The sequence below is a fragment of the Leiobunum rupestre genome, chromosome 10 (genome assembly GCF_980474605.1).
Source record: "Leiobunum rupestre chromosome 10, qqLeiRupe1.1.hap1, whole genome shotgun sequence".
Classification (NCBI taxonomy): domain Eukaryota; kingdom Metazoa; phylum Arthropoda; class Arachnida; order Opiliones; family Sclerosomatidae; genus Leiobunum; species Leiobunum rupestre.
The window spans coordinates 26,082,649-26,102,218 of record NC_143393.1 but is presented as its reverse complement, the minus strand read 5'-3'; the positions used below and the strand labels follow the sequence as shown (position 1 = coordinate 26,102,218).

The window sequence follows — 19,570 nt, the reverse complement described above, 5'->3', positions numbered from 1 at the left end:
TAAAATTTCATCTCGACCAAAATCGTAGGGATTATCACCACCCTCCATCACAATTTCACACGGCCACGTGGGATTCAGGTAATGAAAGTCGCTAGATTTCTTAGCTGATTGTCAATAATCGTATTTTTATCTGAAATCTAAGACATGTGTAACAAATTCCATCTAAAACCCAAAAATAACATCGTCGAATATCAAGGAATTAATGACTATTTCACGTATGCTGCTCAGCAGTTAGTTTATTTTAAACTTGAAAATTTTCAATAATAATTCAAGTTTAATCACGAAAATATTTCTTATTTGAAATTTAATCGCTCAAAATTTAAAGACATTATTAAATTTCTGTGCCGTACTGATGGAGAACATTAACTGTACCATTTCTGCACTCTGGCGAAATGAGTCACCTAAATTTGTGACTGTCAAACAATATTAGAGAAGCAACGTCTTGGTACACAAAATAATTTCCCGATCCCTGAATTATAAATAGAGCTGGATGATGAGGTCCGACTCAGATAACTTTGAAGAGACACAGCTTTATTGATTCCTAGTTTGACGTCGGCGCGCAAACACTCGAATTTGCAAAGCTTGTGGTGCAATGGCGCTAGTACGGCGTGACCAACGTCATGAGGGGTTCTTTCCTCATTTCCGAGAATGAGCGACTCAGTGCAATGAGAGCGATTGAGAGTCGGTGGTAATCGGTATAAAAAGGGGGCACCCGAATACTTCGACCATCATTCAACCAGTTTCAGCCGTTAAGCTCAGAAGGAACAGACCAAAAAGCACCTCTCGTTGTAAGTACAATTTTTGCCTGGCCATAAAGACAAACTTGTAATTTAAAAGTAACCATTAAGTTTAAGTAAAAAAACCTTTAAACTTAGAAAATTAGCTTTTCAATATTTGATTTCAAAATAGTAAATTTCTACTTTATAAATTTAGAAATACAAGCCTTCTCCTAATTAATTTAATCCAACCTAATTTTAAAATTAAGTTTATTGTTGTATTTTTAAAGATGAAATCCGTCTTTGTTTTCGCCATCGTGGCCGCCGTGATGTCCTGCGCATTCTGCCGACCCCAGGACGGCCCCGGGGCCCCAGGAGCGGAAGGCAAGGAAGGACAGGACAGGTTCTTCTTCGGAGACCACGGAATCCAAATGGGGAACAGCAACGGAGGACGCCCCAGTGGCGGATACCCTTACCCGGGACAGTACCACGCCCAGCCTTACCCCTTCCCCGGCGCATTCCCCTGGGGTTAAACGCCATTACTCTTCCATCACCATCACACTTCATCCATTCTCATTAAAACAGATGTAAATGAACTATTTATATGTAATCATTATTTTATTATTTTAGATAAATAAATAATTAAATAACTAAAAATATTTATAAATTCCTGAACTGGTACATACAACGTGATTTATTTGGAAGTTTATATTTAGGCCGAAAACATTATTGCGACGCAGGGGCGTAGCGAAGAGGGTTTTATTGGGGATAAAAATGAACTCTCCGGGAGGTGCTGGTGGAAGCTTTCTAAGTTCCAGTGATTAAGTTTTCACCATCTCCAGAAAAAGTGGTGGGTGCAACCGCAACTACCCTCTCTTCTAAAACTGTTGACAGATATTAGATCTGTAATTTTATGCTCTTAAATTATTTGTATTAAAATAGCGCTAGTTAATTCGCATATTATTAATAACATTTATACATTACATATAATTTAGGTGTATTAGGAGATATTACATATCTCCCTTTAACCAAGAAAATTTTATAAAGTTGGTAAGTCCATTGGGTAAACATTAGACATGTATATATATATACACGTCTATTGTTTACCCAATGGACTTACCAACTTTATAAAATTTTCCATTGGGTAAACATTAGACTGAACTTCTGGAATGTCTGTCAATTAATTGTGCTTATCATATAAATAGAATTCGGAAAGTATTTTATGGCCCATACCATCGAACGAATATAATGAACAGAATCATGCTAAATACAAACAAATTCGGGAATTTAAATGATATTTTTTATAAGATTATTCCATCAAAAATCATATCACTTAATGTGTAGTTCGTAACTTGTTTAACTATACAATTGTTACTGTTTTTAATTCAAGGTTTACATTTCTCCCGTTTTATTTACTTTTGTATATATTTCTTTTTTTTATATGTTACATTTTATATTCTTATTTCTAAAGAGTGTGTGAATGTTTTTGACAAATATTGTACGTGCGTAGACGACGATTTTTTTTCTTAGATAAAAGTAGCATAAGGTAATATAATTGTACAAAACAAAACAAGCAATCAGCCCTGGATTAACCATTAGGCAAAAAACGCAATTGCTTAGGGCATGAAGAAATATAGAAATTAGGGGCACCATCGAAATTTTATTCATTAGGAACAACTAAAAAATGTTATAATGATACAATGGAACTAAATCTAAATAAAAAATAACTATATCAGTATAATTATATAATATTTATAATAATATACTTCTTTGAAGCGTCTACTGACATCGGCAATTCGCCAAAACGATTACCTCCATAAATATATTGAATACCGCAGGCCTGGTGGCGGGAACAAAAAGGCTACATGAAATGTTTTGACTATACTAAATATACTAAAGTCACGTATTTTGGTAAAATTTTATTTATTAAAACTCACAGTTCAGAAAATACATTTAACTCGGAATTTTTTGAAATAATGGTAGTCTGGCATCATTTATTATACTTTAGTATAGTCAAAACATTTCGTGTTACCATTTTGTTATCGCCACCATTTTTGCGGTATCCAATATATTTATAGAGGTACTGAGGTAGGGTGGGGTGCATTTTGCCGACTCCTCATTTGACTGACTCCTCATTTAATCGACTTTTCATTTGGCCGACTGCTCATATGTCCGAACGACTGCTCATTTCACCGACTCTTATTGCATGTAATTCTCTATGTCTTTAGTGTTAGGTTGATTTATAGAACGGGCAATGTATTCTAAGTATTGGCGCCTGACGGCGCCGCGAACTCACTTCGCTCGAGCGCTGGGGGCCCGGCCCGGCGCCCCCTCAGCCCCGTTCTTTATAACAAAGCTGGGCCTTCTAAAACGCGACCTAGAGGACAGTACCTAGCCAAACGCACCTAGTATCGTCCAAATGCCAAATGAGCAGTCGGCCAAACGAGCAGTCGGCCAAATGAGCAGTCGGCCAAATGAGCAGTCGGCCAAAGGAGCAGTCGGCCAAATGAGCAGTCGGTCAAATTAGTAGTCGGAAAAATGAGCAGTCGGTCAAATGCACTGTCCATTTTTCCGATTTCTCAGTCGGACAAATGTGCAGTCGGCCAAATGGACATGTGCCAGATTTATAGCCCGGTGTACCGGTAAGATTTAAACCACACCACCGGAGGTCTATCATCAGAATGCCCTACGCCGGCGTCCACATAGCCCGGACAGGTGACAAAACCAGCATGGGTAGTAGAACCCTACTACTGATGGTCGCACCCTCGACGGCGGCCGCTCAACCCAGCAGAAGGTGCAGCAATGGTTCAACCAGCTCGCCACTTCGCACACTGTTGAGAGTTTTATAGGACTAAATTACCTAAAGCGATCTTTAACTGTATCTACTTGCGAGCCTACTTTCTTATTTTGTTTAAGATAATTTGAGACTTCTTTTTGGTTTTAAAAGGGTTAAGTTTTATTTTGAACTAAAAATTCCTCCTTTAGGAGGGTTGACTCTTTAGAGTCCGAGCGAGCTTTTTCTCTCACCTAGTTTTTACGACGTTTCTGGTCATTCTGTTTTTATAAAGGATGGGGTATTTCCCCTAAATACTAGGACGGTCCCATTGAGCCGCCCCCCGTTGCCTCCAATATCCGGTCTTCGTCTTTCGGGTTTGCAAGGCAGGGATGGCTCAACGTTTTCGCCACGGAAAAACCCAGATTGGCACTTTCGCGTTTATACATTTTACAAAAGAAAATTATTACAAAAGAAAATTCTCGAATTAATTTTCCATGGATATTGCCATTTTTAAAACAAATAATACACTAAAAAAAATACAACATTTTACAAATTAATAATAAACACATTTCAATTAAACAATAATACACAATTTTAAACTAATTACACAAATACAAAGATATTTAACACTCCCCCGGCAAATACGTTAGTATTTCCAAAAACAATTCAATTTAAACATTTTTTTCAAATTAAAGGGAGTAATTTTTAAGCAATTTTAAATTTCAATCACTAGTAATTTCTAGGGGGTACAGTAATTGTATGGGACGTCGTATGACGTTTCCATTTCCAGTACGAACTAAGCAGGAACGTATTTTTTGGTCACGGCCAATTTTTACTTTTGTAATTAAACCCAATTTCCAATTTTGACGGGGTCGGTTGTCCTCGTGAATGAGAACAACTTGGCCTTCTTTAAATATGGTTTCCCGCTTAATTACCTTACTGTGATGAGCCGACCTAAGATCTAACAGGTACTCTGATTGCCACCTTTTCCATAATCTTTCGAGTACCTTTTGTCTATGCTTTAATCTTAGTATCAAATCTTTTCGCGTGGCATTTACATTTAAATCTTTAAAGTTTTGATTTGGCAAGGTGGTGATTCTTTTACCGATAGAGAAATCAGCGGGAGTGAGTGGGCATGGTTCGTTAACGTCATTGTAGACAAACGTAATGGGTCTGGAATTTATCATTCCCTCGGTTTCCGCGATTAATGTTGACATTTCGGCAAAATTTAATTGAGCATTACCCAATACCTTTTTTAGGGTGCTTTTGATAGTGCGAACCATCCGCTCCCAGTGACCTCCCCACCAGGCCGCTCTTTCAGCGATAAAACGCCAAGATATTCCAATTTTACCGAAAAACGCAAAAATTTCGTCATTTTTGATATTTTTCCAAAGTTCTTTAAGGTCTGCATTCGCCTTTTTAAAAGTGGCTGCATTGTCGCTAAACACTATTTGAGGAATACCTCTTTTCGCGATCATTCTCCGCATAGCTAACAAAAAGTCTTCGGTAGACAGAGAATCGACTAATTCAAGATGTAACGCGCGCGTCACGCTACACGTAAACAAACAGACGTATGTTTTTACCATTGTTTTTGGTTTGTACTTGTCAATCACATACAGAGGGCCACAGAAATCTATTCCTATGGTACTAAATGGGGGTGTTTCGTCAATTCTAGCTTTCGGTAGCGGGGCTTCCGACATTTTGCCCGGTTTTGCACTAAATTTTTTACATTCGAAACACTTATTTATTACTTGTTTGGCTAACTGGCGACCCGAGATCACCCAGTATTTTTCGCGAATTTGCGTGATTGTGCCGTTTACACCAGAGTGTAGCACTTGGGCGTGGCTTCTTTCTACGAGCAGGGAGGCGAAACGGCTAGTTTTTCCCAAAATAATCGGATGTTTTTGTCTATACGTTAATTTCGCTTCTTCCAAGCGGCCCCCCACACAGAGCAAACCTTCGTTATCAATAAATGGTTTCAAAGATACAATTTTCGAATTTTTATTAACCTCTTGTTTGTTTTCTAAAGAAATTATTTCATCTTTAAATTCAATTTTCTGGATATGTTTCACCCATAGATTTTCCGCTTCGTTTAGCTCTTCAGCGGTTAAATTACCCTTAATTCTAGTTTTACATTTCAACATTTTAGCGAAGCGCTTAACCCAGGCTGTTACGCGGAATAATTTATCTATTTTACTATAGCGGTCTAAAGGGATTAGATTTTGGATTAAATTTTGATCATCGCGAGTGGTTACCATCGCTACCTTTCTCCTTTCAGCGTCTACCCCGTCGTTAGATAAATCTAAGGGGGTGGATGGAAAATTTGGCCAATGACTTTCGGGATCCCGCAACCATAACGGACCCTCAAACCAAAGTTTACTTTCGTTGAGCTTTTTCGCGCTTAAGCCCCTAGTTGGTAAATCGGCTGGGTTACTAGTTCCGGGACAATGACCCCAATTTTCGAGGTTAGTTAAATTTTGGATTTCGCGGACTCTATTGGAAACGAACGGTTTCCAATCCTCCGAGTTATTTTTTATCCAGTGAAGGGCTATCATTGAATCGGTCCAATAATACGTTTTTGAGATTTTGTTTTCAAATTGTTCGTTAGCGTATTTAGCTAAGCGGGCACCCAAAACGCACCCCATCAACTCTAAACGGGGAATCGTATTATCTTTCAGCGGGGCCACGCGGGTTTTTGACATTACCAGTACAGTTTTAACTTCCCCCCTTTTAGTGGTCAGTCTAAAATAAATCGCGGTTGCGTAACCTTTTGAGCTGGCGTCGCAGAAGCAGTGTTGCTCTCTCGACTCTATTTCGCCCTCCAACCCATTCAAATAATACCGGGGAAAAGCTGTTTTTCTTAATTCGGGTAGTTCTTCGCACCATTTTTCAAACTCCCTTCCTATATTTTCCGGAAGTTCGTCATCCCAGGTCAAATTTTTTATTTTCCATAACTCTTGGAACAGTAGTTTGGCCCTAATTGTGTAAGGCCCTAAAATCCCCATCGGATCAAATACTTGGGAAACGGAACTCAAAATGCACCGCTTCGTTTTCTTGAGGTTTATTAGGTAACTCATTAATTTTGACAAGTTAAATGAAAAGGTATCAGTTTCGGGGTCCCAATTTAAGCCTAGCACCTTTTGAGTTTCGGAACTATTTTCACTAGAGAAAATAGGAATGGGGCCTGCGTTTTTATCTTTCTCCCCCCACATTTGTCTGAGCTCGGGCGAATTTGAATTCCACTTTCTTAGTCGCATATTCGCGTCCCCCATAATTTCGTTCATCCTAACTGATATTTTGTAAGCCTTTTCGACATTTTCGGCTCCGCTTACAGCGTCGTCTACATAGAGATCCCTATCTAAAATTTCGGTTACTTCGGGGTCAGTTTCTTGGTAATTTTTAATATGGAACTTAATTGTTCCAGCGAGAAGGAACGGGGAGGGTGAAAACCCGAAAGGAACTCTATTGTATCTAAACACCCTAAATGAATTTTGATCTATTTTTCCCTCTTGGTCATATTTAAACCAAAGAAACCGAGTTACGTCCCTTTCTTCTTCCGCTAACCCCACCTGAAGAAAAGCCTTTTCTATATCGGCTAACAAAGCCACTTTGTGGTTTCTAAATCTCAAGAGTAAGCCTAACATATCAGGATTTAAATTAGGACCTGGCGACAAACAGTCGTTTAGAGAGGGTAAGTTCGCTTCATGGGCGGAGCCGTCGAAAACGACTCGGACCTTTGTTGTGGCGCTGCTATCTCGCACTACCGCCTGGTGGGGCACATAATGACAATTTTTCGAGTCAATCTTTTCGGGGGGTACCTCCTCGATAATCCCCGAATCTAACTGTTCTTGAAGAACTTTTCTGTACTCTTTGAAAAGAGCGGGATTTTTCCCAAGTTTTCTAGCTAAACTTTGCGCGCGTTTTTTCGCGATTTCAAAATTATTGGGCAGGTTTTCCCTATCAATTTTCCAGGGGAATCGAACGCTATAACGGCCGTTTTCGAATTCAATGCTATTTTCGAAATCTTCTACGATTTCTTCGTCATTGGGTGGGTCATTAGATTTTTCACGAATGCCTATAGCCTCAATCTCCCAAAACGATTTTAACGTTTCATTAACTTGATTTTCTTCCACACTAACGTGCAAGGTCGAGTACGTTTCTCGTCCTACACCTGTTATTTTTACGGGACCCGTTATGGCCCAACCAAATTTAGTTTCTAAAGCGACGGTGTTTTTTCCGAAACGCTCAATTTTACCGGAAACTAACTCCCAATAAATATCACCCCCAATTAAGGCGTTAATGTCTAGGGTTCCCTTTTCCGATTCATCGGCCATCTGTAGGCCTTTTTCCTCGAGATAATTTTCTATTTCGATACAAGGTGGTTTAGACAATGCCCGACAAATGAACGGGACTTCTACGGCCTGAATTTCTATAAATTCACGTGGGTAAATTTTGTTACGTAGAATTAGCCTAACAATACGCCGACTTACTTCCGCGGCTTTACTAGTCCCGAACCCATGAACCGCTATTTCAGTTTTACCAACTACGGGCAATTTTAATTTACGGGATAAGCTTTCCTGTACAAATGACAATTGGCTACCCCCATCTAATAAACAACGAATTGTTTCTCCTTTTGATTTCATTTCGGGGTTTTCCGCGAGGGCCTGAACTGTTTGTAACAAAACTGTATTTGAAGTAGCTACTTGAGAGCTGTTTACCGACACCTGCATTGTAGTAAAATCCTCCCTTCCCCTTTCTTTATCCTTTTCGCCCTCTTTAGGGGGGTTTCGATTTTTCTTGGAATTTGACTCATTTTTCTCGCACACTACGATATTATGGGCCCTCCCACATTTTCTACACCCTTTAAATTTTGACGGGCAATTTTTGGTTTGGTGGGCTTTTCTAATACAATTAAAACATCTATCCTCATCTTTTAATAGGCGTTTTTTATCCTCGATCGAGTGATAGGTGCAATTCGTGGACGAGTGTTGGGTGCTTTTACAAAAAATGCAATACACATTTTCGTTGGGGACTACAGCCGATAGCGCGGTTGCCGATGGCTGTCTTTTAAACTTTTCCGGGTAGGATTTTTCCCTACTTTGTTCTTTTTGAACTTTCGCGTAACTATCTATAATTTGGGGCCCCTGTCCTAACATTTCAGAGACCTCCCGATTTTCTACCTCTTTTTTAAGGAACGTTATCAAGTTATCGACATCCCAATTGTCACCGGCGGGTTTCGTTCTACTATAATCTAGCCTAATATCGCTAGGAAGACAACGTAGTAGGGCTGGGCAGAGAAAAGTACCATTTACTTTTGGGTCTACGCCTAGATTTCTTAAGCTTCTTATTGTTCCCTCACACGTATCAACCAGGGTGCGCAACGCTTTTACATCATTTGATTTTTTAACCGATTGTATATCTAATAACTTATTCATTAATCTATGTATTACGAGATCTTTTCTACCATATCGGTCTTCTAACATTTTTATTACGTCGTCGTAGTTTTGCTCTGACGCGTCTAAGAAATCTAATACACTAGCCGCCTCCCCCTCTAAATACGAAGCCAAATACGTAAACTTTTCTACCTTTGGTAAGTTCGTTCGGTGGATCGCCGCTTGAAATTGGCTCCAGAAACTGGACCACTTTGAAATGTCTCCGTTGAATTTGGGCATCGTGATGGTGGGAAGCTTCGTGGCCGAGATGATCTGCGGTGGTGGGATCAGCGTTGGCGTCGTCAGCTGCAGGTTTCCTCCGTGGTTCGAAGGGATGGACGTTGTCGTTCCGTAGCCTCGGAGCTCGTTGATTTTCCGGTTGGCTTTGGATTTGGCGACGGTGATTTTGTCCCTGTAAGTTATTGTCGAGCTCGCCTCCTTTTCGAGATCCGCTGGTGAATCGAGGTGCGATTCGGCCTTTTGGTCGAGAAGAATGATTTCCTCCTCTTTTTGAAGAACGATGGCCAGTAAGTCCTCCAGTTGCTCGATCGTACATTTTTTGTCTTTGATGAGCGTTTCTACTTTCGAAGTCTCCACGGTGATGGCTCTCCGGATGGGAGTCCGGCTGGCTTTTACCCTCTGGTACGCGGCGTTGGCGGCCGCAATCACTTCTTCTGCCGGCTCCGTCATCTTTGGCGTGGTCGTTGCTCGCGTTGGAAAAACAGTTCTTTTTTCCAAGTTTTGATTCGCTTACGTTGGCTTTTAGATCCCGGGTTTCGGCACCATTATGTTGAGAGTTTTATAGGACTAAATTACCTAAAGCGATCTTTAACTGTATCTACTTGCGAGCCTACTTTCTTATTTTGTTTAAGATAATTTGAGACTTCTTTTTGGTTTTAAAAGGGTTAAGTTTTATTTTGAACTAAAAATTCCTCCTTTAGGAGGGTTGACTCTTTAGAGTCCGAGCGAGCTTTTTCTCTCACCTAGTTTTTACGACGTTTCTGGTCATTCTGTTTTTATAAAGGATGGGGTATTTCCCCTAAATACTAGGACGGTCCCATTGAGCCGCCCCCCGTTGCCTCCAATATCCGGTCTTCGTCTTTCGGGTTTGCAAGGCAGGGATGGCTCAACGTTTTCGCCACGGAAAAACCCAGATTGGCACTTTCGCGTTTATACATTTTACAAAAGAAAATTATTACAAAAGAAAATTCTCGAATTAATTTTCCATGGATATTGCCATTTTTAAAACAAATAATACACTAAAAAAAATACAACATTTTACAAATTAATAATAAACACATTTCAATTAAACAATAATACACAATTTTAAACTAATTACACAAATACAAAGATATTTAACACACACAGCAGTGGGAATGAAAGCGGATGCTCTGGCAACTTCGGCTGACACCCTACCTATAAGAAGGTAGAGAGCCAAACCCTTTGGAAAGAGCTCCTAAAGGGGAATGACGAGCACACAGCAGCCCAAGTAACCCAGCACAGCTGGCACCGGAGATCCCGGTGGACTCCAAAAGGCCGGGAAACAGGGCCGCCGTGCCCGCATATGGAGGCCCGCCACCCCACAGCAAACTACCCAATCCGCCGAGGCGGCCAGTTTGCCTGGACCCTCTCCGTTAGCCTGGGCCGAAGCACAGTATCCAGCCCACACCTGACCGAAGTCGGAGGTGGAGATAGGACCATTTGGACGGAGCTAAGATCTCCCAGTGCACCAACGCCCTTATGGGTTCCAAGAGCCGGACCCCGATTCCCTGGTAAAGCCACAAGTAATTGCACACTCCGACCCCTTGAGGGCCGGCCAAATGGACAGTCGGCGTAACGTGTATTTTGTGGTCGGCCAAATGAGAAGTCGGCCAAACGAAACTCTCCCCCGAGGTAGTCGTTTTGGCGAATTTAATTTAAAAAATATAAAAATTTATCCTACAAAATGTATCTCATACACGTTAAAAAAATTAAGTTACGGAGTTACGCAATGTAAAGCCATCTGACAATGGAAAGCCACCAACAAAATATTTCACGTAAATGGAAAAGGGTTAGGTTAGACCGTTTTAATTCGTAAAAATGCGGCGAAGAAGAAAGAGTATCTTCAGCCTTGTCCATTTCCACTTGTCTGGCCCACTCTTTACTGCACAACGTTCATTTTGGCGCCACCTAGGACAGATAGGCAGAGCAAAAATATATATGTCGATGTAATTTTTAAACTGATTTAAGAGTAATTTCTTTCTTTCAATTCTCGCCAAAACACCATCATTGTTTTAAGCTGTTTTTCCCTATTAATGGTATAATTACCTATAGATAGATGTATAATACGTTACGCTGCGTAGCATATTCGCGGCGCCACCTATGGGCGAAGTTACGGCGGCCATCTTGAGAGGTTGTTTTTTATGTCCATGTTTCTTGCCAAAACGATACGAGAAGGCTAATTTCATTCGGACCACAGTCGTTGGGCATTTAATTTGCTATTTAAAATTTCATTAATAACTTCATAAGGAACATAAAAACCATGAGGATTACACCAAAACTAAATAATATTTAATACGAAAAGTGTCGTTCTAATTAAAGAGTTTTCTATAAAGGAATTAGTTCGTAATGTTTGAAAATTATAATGAAGATTTAGATCTTATGTATTTACATTATGGTTGCCAATTTCAACAGAAGAGATATTGGGTTAAATGAAATGTCAGTCATTATACGATGATGGAAGATTAGAAATCGTCATTAAAGACATGCATGATTAAAACAGGAGATTATTGGAAAAGTTCAAAAATGTTCGTGGAGGATACTCTGCCTTTCAAAATGAATATAGCCATTTTTGCACGAATACACGTCCGATTAAAAATTGCAGGTGAATCAGTTTGCATGTGATGAGAATGAATTATTTTTATTAATATATCACACTGCGTTGATTCTTCTTTCATACATATTTCACTGGCATCCTCATTTCTTTCAGATTGTATTGAAATAGTGCAGTGGCGGATACAGAAAAAAACTTGAGGGGAGGGGGGGCTAAAAGACATCGTGAGCTTGGGTGTAATAACAAATCATCGAGTCACACGCCAAGCTTATGTATCCGCCACTGAAACTGTGTAAATCTCATGGTTAGTTCGATTAATGGCACTTACAATTGTTAGTGTATGCAAAGCACTTAAAGTTTGTATTGATTTTGTGGAACTTTTTTTCAAGTCTAAATTACATTGAGAAGATTTGGATTTTGTCAAATGTAATAGGCGCTTAAATAAAACATCTTCCCAGAAATTGCCAAGAAGTAATATTTCCGACAGCCAGGACTCATAAGTTATTATTTATATAGTGCTTGTTGAAATATTAGAAAGCTGGAAACTTTATCGAACGTAACATCGGTTTTTTGCTAAGCCTTAACATGCCAAAAAAGGTTACCTGGTTTAAAGGAAACACTTGTTGCATACCGTACTGAAAAAGTAATATGTTTAGTTCTAAAGGAATGAGTTTTCATCTTTTTCCAAAAGATAATTTTATACGAAATGAATTAACTCTGCCTCCATGAGAAGCTTTAAAATTGCCCGGTATTATAAAAATATTACATATAATTTTAATTATTTATCCCATAAGAGGATGATAATAATATTATTATTATCTTCTTATACTTAATTTTAGTAACATTATATATTTTACCTTAAAATATATTATCGAAAATTAACATTAATATGTTCTTTATACACGTGAGCCGACGCGTTTCTTATCTGACGCAAAATTCTCATGAGGGCAAAAACGCGTCTCCAATTGGCTTAAATATGACTTTTTGGCTAGCCATTCTAACCGTTTAACCGACCGACCGGAAATAGCTCCTTCCCAGATGAATTTGGAGAGGGGAGTAGAAATCGAGTATCTTTTATTGAAGCGTCCATTGAGCATTGGTTTTTTTTTCTTGGGAGGCATTCTGACTTTCCCACACTCGATAACCGAGGCTTAACTGAAGATTCCTCTCAATAATAATAATTCCGTGTGTATTTACATATTATAACTAATATTTAGAAGTAGTTAATGTCATGAACATTACTAATAAATTGGAGATTATAGGTGTAACTAATTTATAATTATTGCAATAATTCATTCTCGTCACATGCAAACTGATTCACCTGAAATCTTTAATTGGACGTGTGTTCGTGCAAAAATGGCTATTTGCATTTTGAAAGCCAGAGTATCCTCCACGAACAGTTTTGAACTTTTCAAACAATCGCCAGGTTCAATCATGCATGTCTTTAATGACAATTTCTAATCTTCCATCATCGTATAATGACTGACATTTCATTTAACCCAATATATCTTCTGTTGAAATTGGCAAGCATAATGTAAATTAATAAGATCTAAATCTTCATCATCATCTTAAATTCCTGTATAGAAAACTCACTAATTAGATAAAAACTATTTACAGACAATCGCGTTCGCGTGTTTGTTTGCATTTTTGAATCCACATGTTAAACTACGAAATTCCCAAATCACATGAAGAACCAATCAGAAATCACCTTCAAAAGCATTTTAAAATTATTTTCAAATAAACAATAATAATTATGAAATAATAAATGAATACAGATCCTACCTGTATAGCGTCGCCGTTAAAACAAAACCACGTAACTTGAGATACCTGGTTTTGTCAAAATTTACATATTTAGATTCTACACCCCAATTTACGTATATAACATTAAAAACATTAATAGGTTGCAATTGGATTTATTTTTTTAAATCGAGAAAAAATTTAAACGTATCTTTGATATTCGCAACTTATTTCGCGCAAAAGCACGTACCTTGCTTATTTTCAGCTCTATCTCACTTCATGACGCAAAACCACGTATCTCTAAAACTTCCCCTTTAGCAAAATATTTTTAAATTAAAATCCTCATAAAGAGTCAATATTGAAACGAAATTATTTAACTATAAAATTAACTCACATGTAAAAACCTAACACGTGATTTCACAAGTCCCTGCAAAATTAAAAAATCCATTTTTCTCACAAAGGCCACCGAAAAGATACGTGGTTTTGTTTTAACGGCGACGATATTGGCATTTTGCTATTATAATTCTGGTGATGTCATCTTAGTCGATTTAATATTATATTTATTATTCTGCGGGACATTTTTCGACGCGTAAAGACACTATTTCGTATAAGCTTCGGAAATTCGGCAGTACATTTTTCTCGCCCCAATCTAGCTTCGAAAATTTCGCTTCGAAGCTCCCGCGCCCAGAGCGACACTTTTTGCATTAAATATTATTTAGTTTTGGTGTCATCCTCATGGTTTTAGGTAACTTATGAAGTTATTTATAAAATTTTAAATAGCAAATGAAATTAAATGAAATTAGCCTTCTCGTATCGTTATGTCAAGAAACACGGACATAAAAACAACCTCTCAAGATGGCCGCCGTAACTTCGCCCATAGGTGGCGCCGCGAATATGCGACGCAGCGTAACGTATTATACATCTATCTATAGGTAATTATGCCATTAATAGGGAAAAACAGCTTAAAACAATGATGGTGTTTTGGCGAGAATTGAAAGAAAGAAATTTGGATTCATCTCCAAAAATTACTCTTAAATCAGTTTAAAAATTACATCGACATATCTATTTTCGCTCTGACTATCTGTCCTAGGTGGCGCCAAAATTAACGTTGTGCAGTAAAGAGTGGGCCAGACAAGTGGAAATGGACAAGGGTGAAGGTACTCTTTCTTCTTCGCCGCATTTTTACGAATTGAAACGGTCTAACTTAACCCTTTTCCATTTACTTGTAATATTTGGAAAGTTGGTGGCTTTCCATTGCCAGACAAATGGTGTTGGCTTTACATGCGGGCCCATCTCAACCCTTGGGCTGGGTAGGGCAAAGCAAATAACAGCCACATCCCGCAACAGCGAGACATTTATGAGAACGTATATGACGATATTAAACCCTCACGAGGGAGAAACCCACTAGCACCTCGACCAATGATTAAAGTCAGACCCTCAACGAATCAACCATCAAATATTCAAAATCGAGCAAACCAAAGAAATATCACTGGCTCAAACACGCCCATACAATCTCAGCTTTGCAACATCATGCGTTTAGAAATTAAACGTGTTATCTGCTTCTAATATTTATCGTTAAAACGTGTTTAGATAGAATACGTTTAGAGATTAAACATATCAAATGCTTTTGGCGCTTACAATGAAAACACGTCTAAAGATTTTTAAGATTAGTTTCTAAACATGTTCAAAGGTTCGGGTGTTGTGGTTTAAAACATGTGTGAATTTGTCGTATACGCCACTCTTTGAGTAACCGTATATTTGAGTTGTTTAATTACGATCTAAAATAACATTAATATTAATTGACTACGAATTAATGAAACCTACTGCCTATACTGTCGATTTCATTTCTTTAACTGCCTGATTATATTTTAGCGATATTTTTTAAATTATATTTGTGTTAATACGGCCTTAAATCACATCAAAAGTAATGTTATTTTATTAATTTTTAGTAGTTCGTGTTCAATTATTGATTTATTTGCATTAGTGTTATTTAATTAGTCTTAATTACCAATAACTTAAAATTATGAGATGATATAAGAACCCGGTCCATATTGTAGTTAACACTTAATATAACGGTGGTTAACGAAATTTTTTTTAGAAAAATAGAAAACGAAATTAAACGAAATATATAGACAACGCGAAATATATATTAAACTTGTAACGCAATATACACTTTTAAACATCAGTGTTTAGCATTATGTTTAAAAACCACGAAGTTTAATTTCTAAACATGACCTCTTACCAGCTGTTCCGGTTTGGAACACTACCGGAAAGATCTTGGAAGATCGTTTGATCAACTCGTTTTATTTAAACAGATGGGTTTAAGGAAACAAGTTCAAACAACACCAACTCTTACCCATGTTTAGCTTTCAAACATGTTTAGATGTTAAAAACCTAAACACTTTTTTGTGTAGTGTAGGGAGCTGTTGGTTCCCGTGGCATGAAGGGCTTTCCACCACCCTCCTATGCATTGTAACCCGGCCACCTGTTTAAGGCATTAAAAGTCGCTTGATGACTTGGGCCTAAGGTGGTGCCTTGGGTATTTGCCTAGCTGTTTATTATTATTATTATTAACTGAATCGTAACTATATATATATATATATATATATATATATATAAACATGTCTAATGTTTACCCAATGGACTTACCACTTTATCAAAATAAGTGAAAAAATTAATTTTATTAATTTTGGAGAAATAAATTTACATCATCAATTTGGAGTATAATTAATAAATTAAATAAATAATCATTCTTAATGTACAAGAAGCCGCCTTTATTCGCTATACGCTCCATAACTGAAAGCGTGCATCATGAATTTTACTCTTATATACATAAATATGTAGGTGTAAATAGACGAAAACTGTATTTATAAATTACTTTTTAGTTTTTTATAATAAAAGCAAAGAAATAAAATAAATAGCCCATAAAAAAACAAAAAACACAGAATACAAACATATTTACCACGGCATTGACCCATTGACATAGGTTTCATGTTTTAGCAAGCATTGGACAAGACCATTGCACTTAGTGCCACGGGTTACATGCTGCCACATGGAGGTAGTATAAGATAGGTTAGGTTAGGTTAGGTTAGGTTAGATTAGGTTTGGTTAGGTTAGGTTAGTCTAGGTGACAGGGGGTTCCCGGAAATAGACTGCTTTTGTTCCCCACCCAAAGCCCCTGTTTTTATCCCTCCTACAAAAAATTTTGATATTAGTACATACTGAACTAATAAAACAGCTCTTCGTCGGTTTTACTTCACTCAATTTTATTGTTTTGGTAACACATCAAGTATAAATTGAAATCCGGCCAATTTGGCGAATTTTTCGATCTAACGGGAATCGATTGAATGGGATTCGGTTGAACGAGATTCGGTCGAATGGGCCAGGAGCATAAATTTAAGTTATTCATAATCATTGGAAGTGTTCCAAATAGCTACCCTGGGGTCGAATACAGAAACGGGCACGTCTTAAGAACACGTTCAAAAATTCCTGCTGTGTTTCGTATAGTGTAACAAGTCATTACGAGCCTCTCTGGTGTAAACTGCGTCCTTGAGATAGCCCCGAAGAAACAATCGTGGAAGTTTAAATCGAGAGATCGGGCTGGCTCTGAATTCTTAAAATTAGTGATTGTTTTTTCAAACGGATAGTGTAGAAAATAATGTAATAAACTAAATTAGTTACTTTATGGACAACATAAATTTAGAGGTCACAAGTTTTCATTCAAGAGAGCCTAAATTAGATATTTAATGAAATTGCCTATCTCGGCAAATATTTTAGAAAAAAAATGGGATCGCAGCGCAAGATGAGGGGGAGGGGTGGGGGTAATCTAGCCAAGTCAAGAAACGTACAATTTTTGTTTGAATATTAACGCTTTTGTCTGTAATTGATTACGTGTTCACTTTAGTACAGTCAATGCTACCAGCTTGTACACCGGTTACGGATAATGATCAGCGCCACGGCGCCCTCTGCCTATTTTGGCACGACAGTTTATTTCGTCGAGATCCATTTGCTATATTAAAAAAATGTTTTTTTAGAAATTCTGAAACTTGTCTATGTTTTGAAGTGAATAATAAGACACAACACCCTTGACGGATGAGCCATGGCAATTCGCCATTCCTAGTAGCAAAGGCGATGAAAAACATTTGGTTGAACCCTTTTCAAAACAAAGCCTTTAAATTCAAAAAAGGTTACACAACTTATCTGTCAACAGTGTAATGCTTGTTTTCCACTGGCGCGCGCAACGACGCGTTTCTCAGCTTTGAAACGTTCAAACGTTTTTACGCGCGTAAAGAAAATAACATTATGACGCGCGCTAGTGGAAAACAAGCTTTACAACCGGAAAAAATTGCGATCGAAATACTCTTTCCTACCAAAATGAAACGCTTCCACCTAAACAAATAAGCATGCGTGTGATCGGGAATTGTCATAAAAATTAGTTTAATCATAATGTTTATTTACTAACATAATAAAAGCAAGATTACATATAAGTATTTCATTTTATCTGAGAATGGATGATTGGTGACGGTGTTCGATTAGTGTTCATGTTTAACGCCAGGGGAATGCGCCGAAGAACAAATAATTAAATTGATACGTTTAATTTGGTTTAAAATCAGGGACTAATAGTTCAGATAGATAACACGCAAATATTTTAAGTGATTATTAAAAGATAAAAGACTGATATAGTTTAAAACTTTTAAAGGCAACATTTTCTCTGGCGTTTGGCTTTTGATGGAATAATTCTTTTTTCAATATAAAAATATGATATTTATTATGGAATTATTCAGAGCAATATTTGTATTTTAATAGGAAACATTAACTAAACAAATATGTCTGTATTAGTGTACGCATAGGTTCAGGAATTCAAAACATAATTATAGCTTATTCCAATGTTTATTTACTTACATAATAAAAGCAAGATTACATATAAATAACTCATTTACATCTGTTTTAATGAGAATGGATGAAGTGTGATGGTGATGTTGAGGGAAGAGTGATGGCGTTTAACCCCAAGGGAATGCGCCGGGGAAGGGGTAAGGCTGGGCGTGGTACTGTCCGGGGTAGGGGTATCCGCCACTGGGGCGTCCTCCGTTGCTGTTCCCAATTTGGATTCCATGGTCTCCGAAGAAGAACCTGTCCTGTCCTTCCTTGCCTTCCGCTCCTGGGGCCCCGGGGCCGTCCTGGGGTCGGCAAAATGCGCAGGACATCACGGCGGCCACGATAGCGAATACAAAGATGGATTTCATCTTCAAAAATGAACAATAAACGTAATTTTAAAAATAGGCTAAGATCATGTTAATTTAGAGGCAGCCTGTATTATTTTCAAATAAGATATTGAAAAGCTAACTTTCCAAGTGTAAAGGCTTTTAATTTAAATTTAATGAGAGGATAAACTCATGGTTGGTTTTAAATCTCAAATCTAAGTGTTCCTTTATAGCAGACAAAACAGTACTTACGATGTGAGGGGGTTTCGGGTCGGTTCCTTCTGGACTGGGTCTGGATGGCTGAGACTGGCTGAATGGTGGTCGAATATTCGGGTGTCCCCTTTTTATAGCAAGATCAGTCGGCCTTTGACCGGTTTATCGCCGATTCTCTTCGAACTGTCTCGCTCGTTCTTGGAAATGATGACAGAGCCCCATCATGACGTTGGCCGCGCCGTTATTCGGCGATTGCACCCCCTCCTTTGAAATATTTCCGTCTTCGTCAACTCGCGGAAAATCAGCCGAATGAGCTTCGAGTGTTTGCAGGCCAACGTCAGACTAGGTAGCTGTATCTCTTCAAGGAATCAAGTTATCCGCACGTGCTGGTTCGAAAATCTTTAAAAGCGTGGACGTCCTATTGTTATATCTCTCTTCCCTACTCGGACCTCATCAAACATCTTTATATATATTTCTGGTATCAAGGATATTATTTTGCGTAACATTCGTGACGTCGATTAAATCTGGTTTGACAGTCACAAAGGTGACTGATTTCGCCAGAGTGCTGAAATGGGTGAAGAGTTAGGGCGAAGTAGTACGAATTAGATTATCGGTGCGACATTGCAATTGAACGTACGCCATACCAAATTGGGACTATACAATAGACAATTTTAATAGCTCTA

General features: G+C 38.2%; 1 protein-coding gene and 2 long non-coding RNA genes across 3 annotated transcripts in view; 1 reads left to right on the top strand and 2 right to left on the bottom strand.

Annotated features, from left to right (window-relative positions):
* LOC149925216 (uncharacterized) overlaps positions 1-19,570 on the top strand; it is a 300,627-nt gene that overhangs the window by 53,878 nt on the left and 227,179 nt on the right. The gene's annotated exons all lie outside the window — the stretch shown is intronic.
* LOC149925238 (uncharacterized) lies at positions 4,215-9,614 on the bottom strand. The gene has a single exon (XM_090161717.1). The coding sequence runs from the start codon at positions 9,612-9,614 to the stop codon at positions 4,215-4,217; it is 5,400 nt and encodes a 1,799-aa protein (XP_090017843.1).
* On the bottom strand, positions 18,450-18,978 carry LOC149925237 (uncharacterized). The gene is made up of 2 exons (XR_016476831.1): positions 18,927-18,978; positions 18,450-18,716 (listed from the first exon to the last, which is right to left on the bottom strand). It is a non-coding gene; the product is annotated as an uncharacterized LOC149925237 (long non-coding RNA).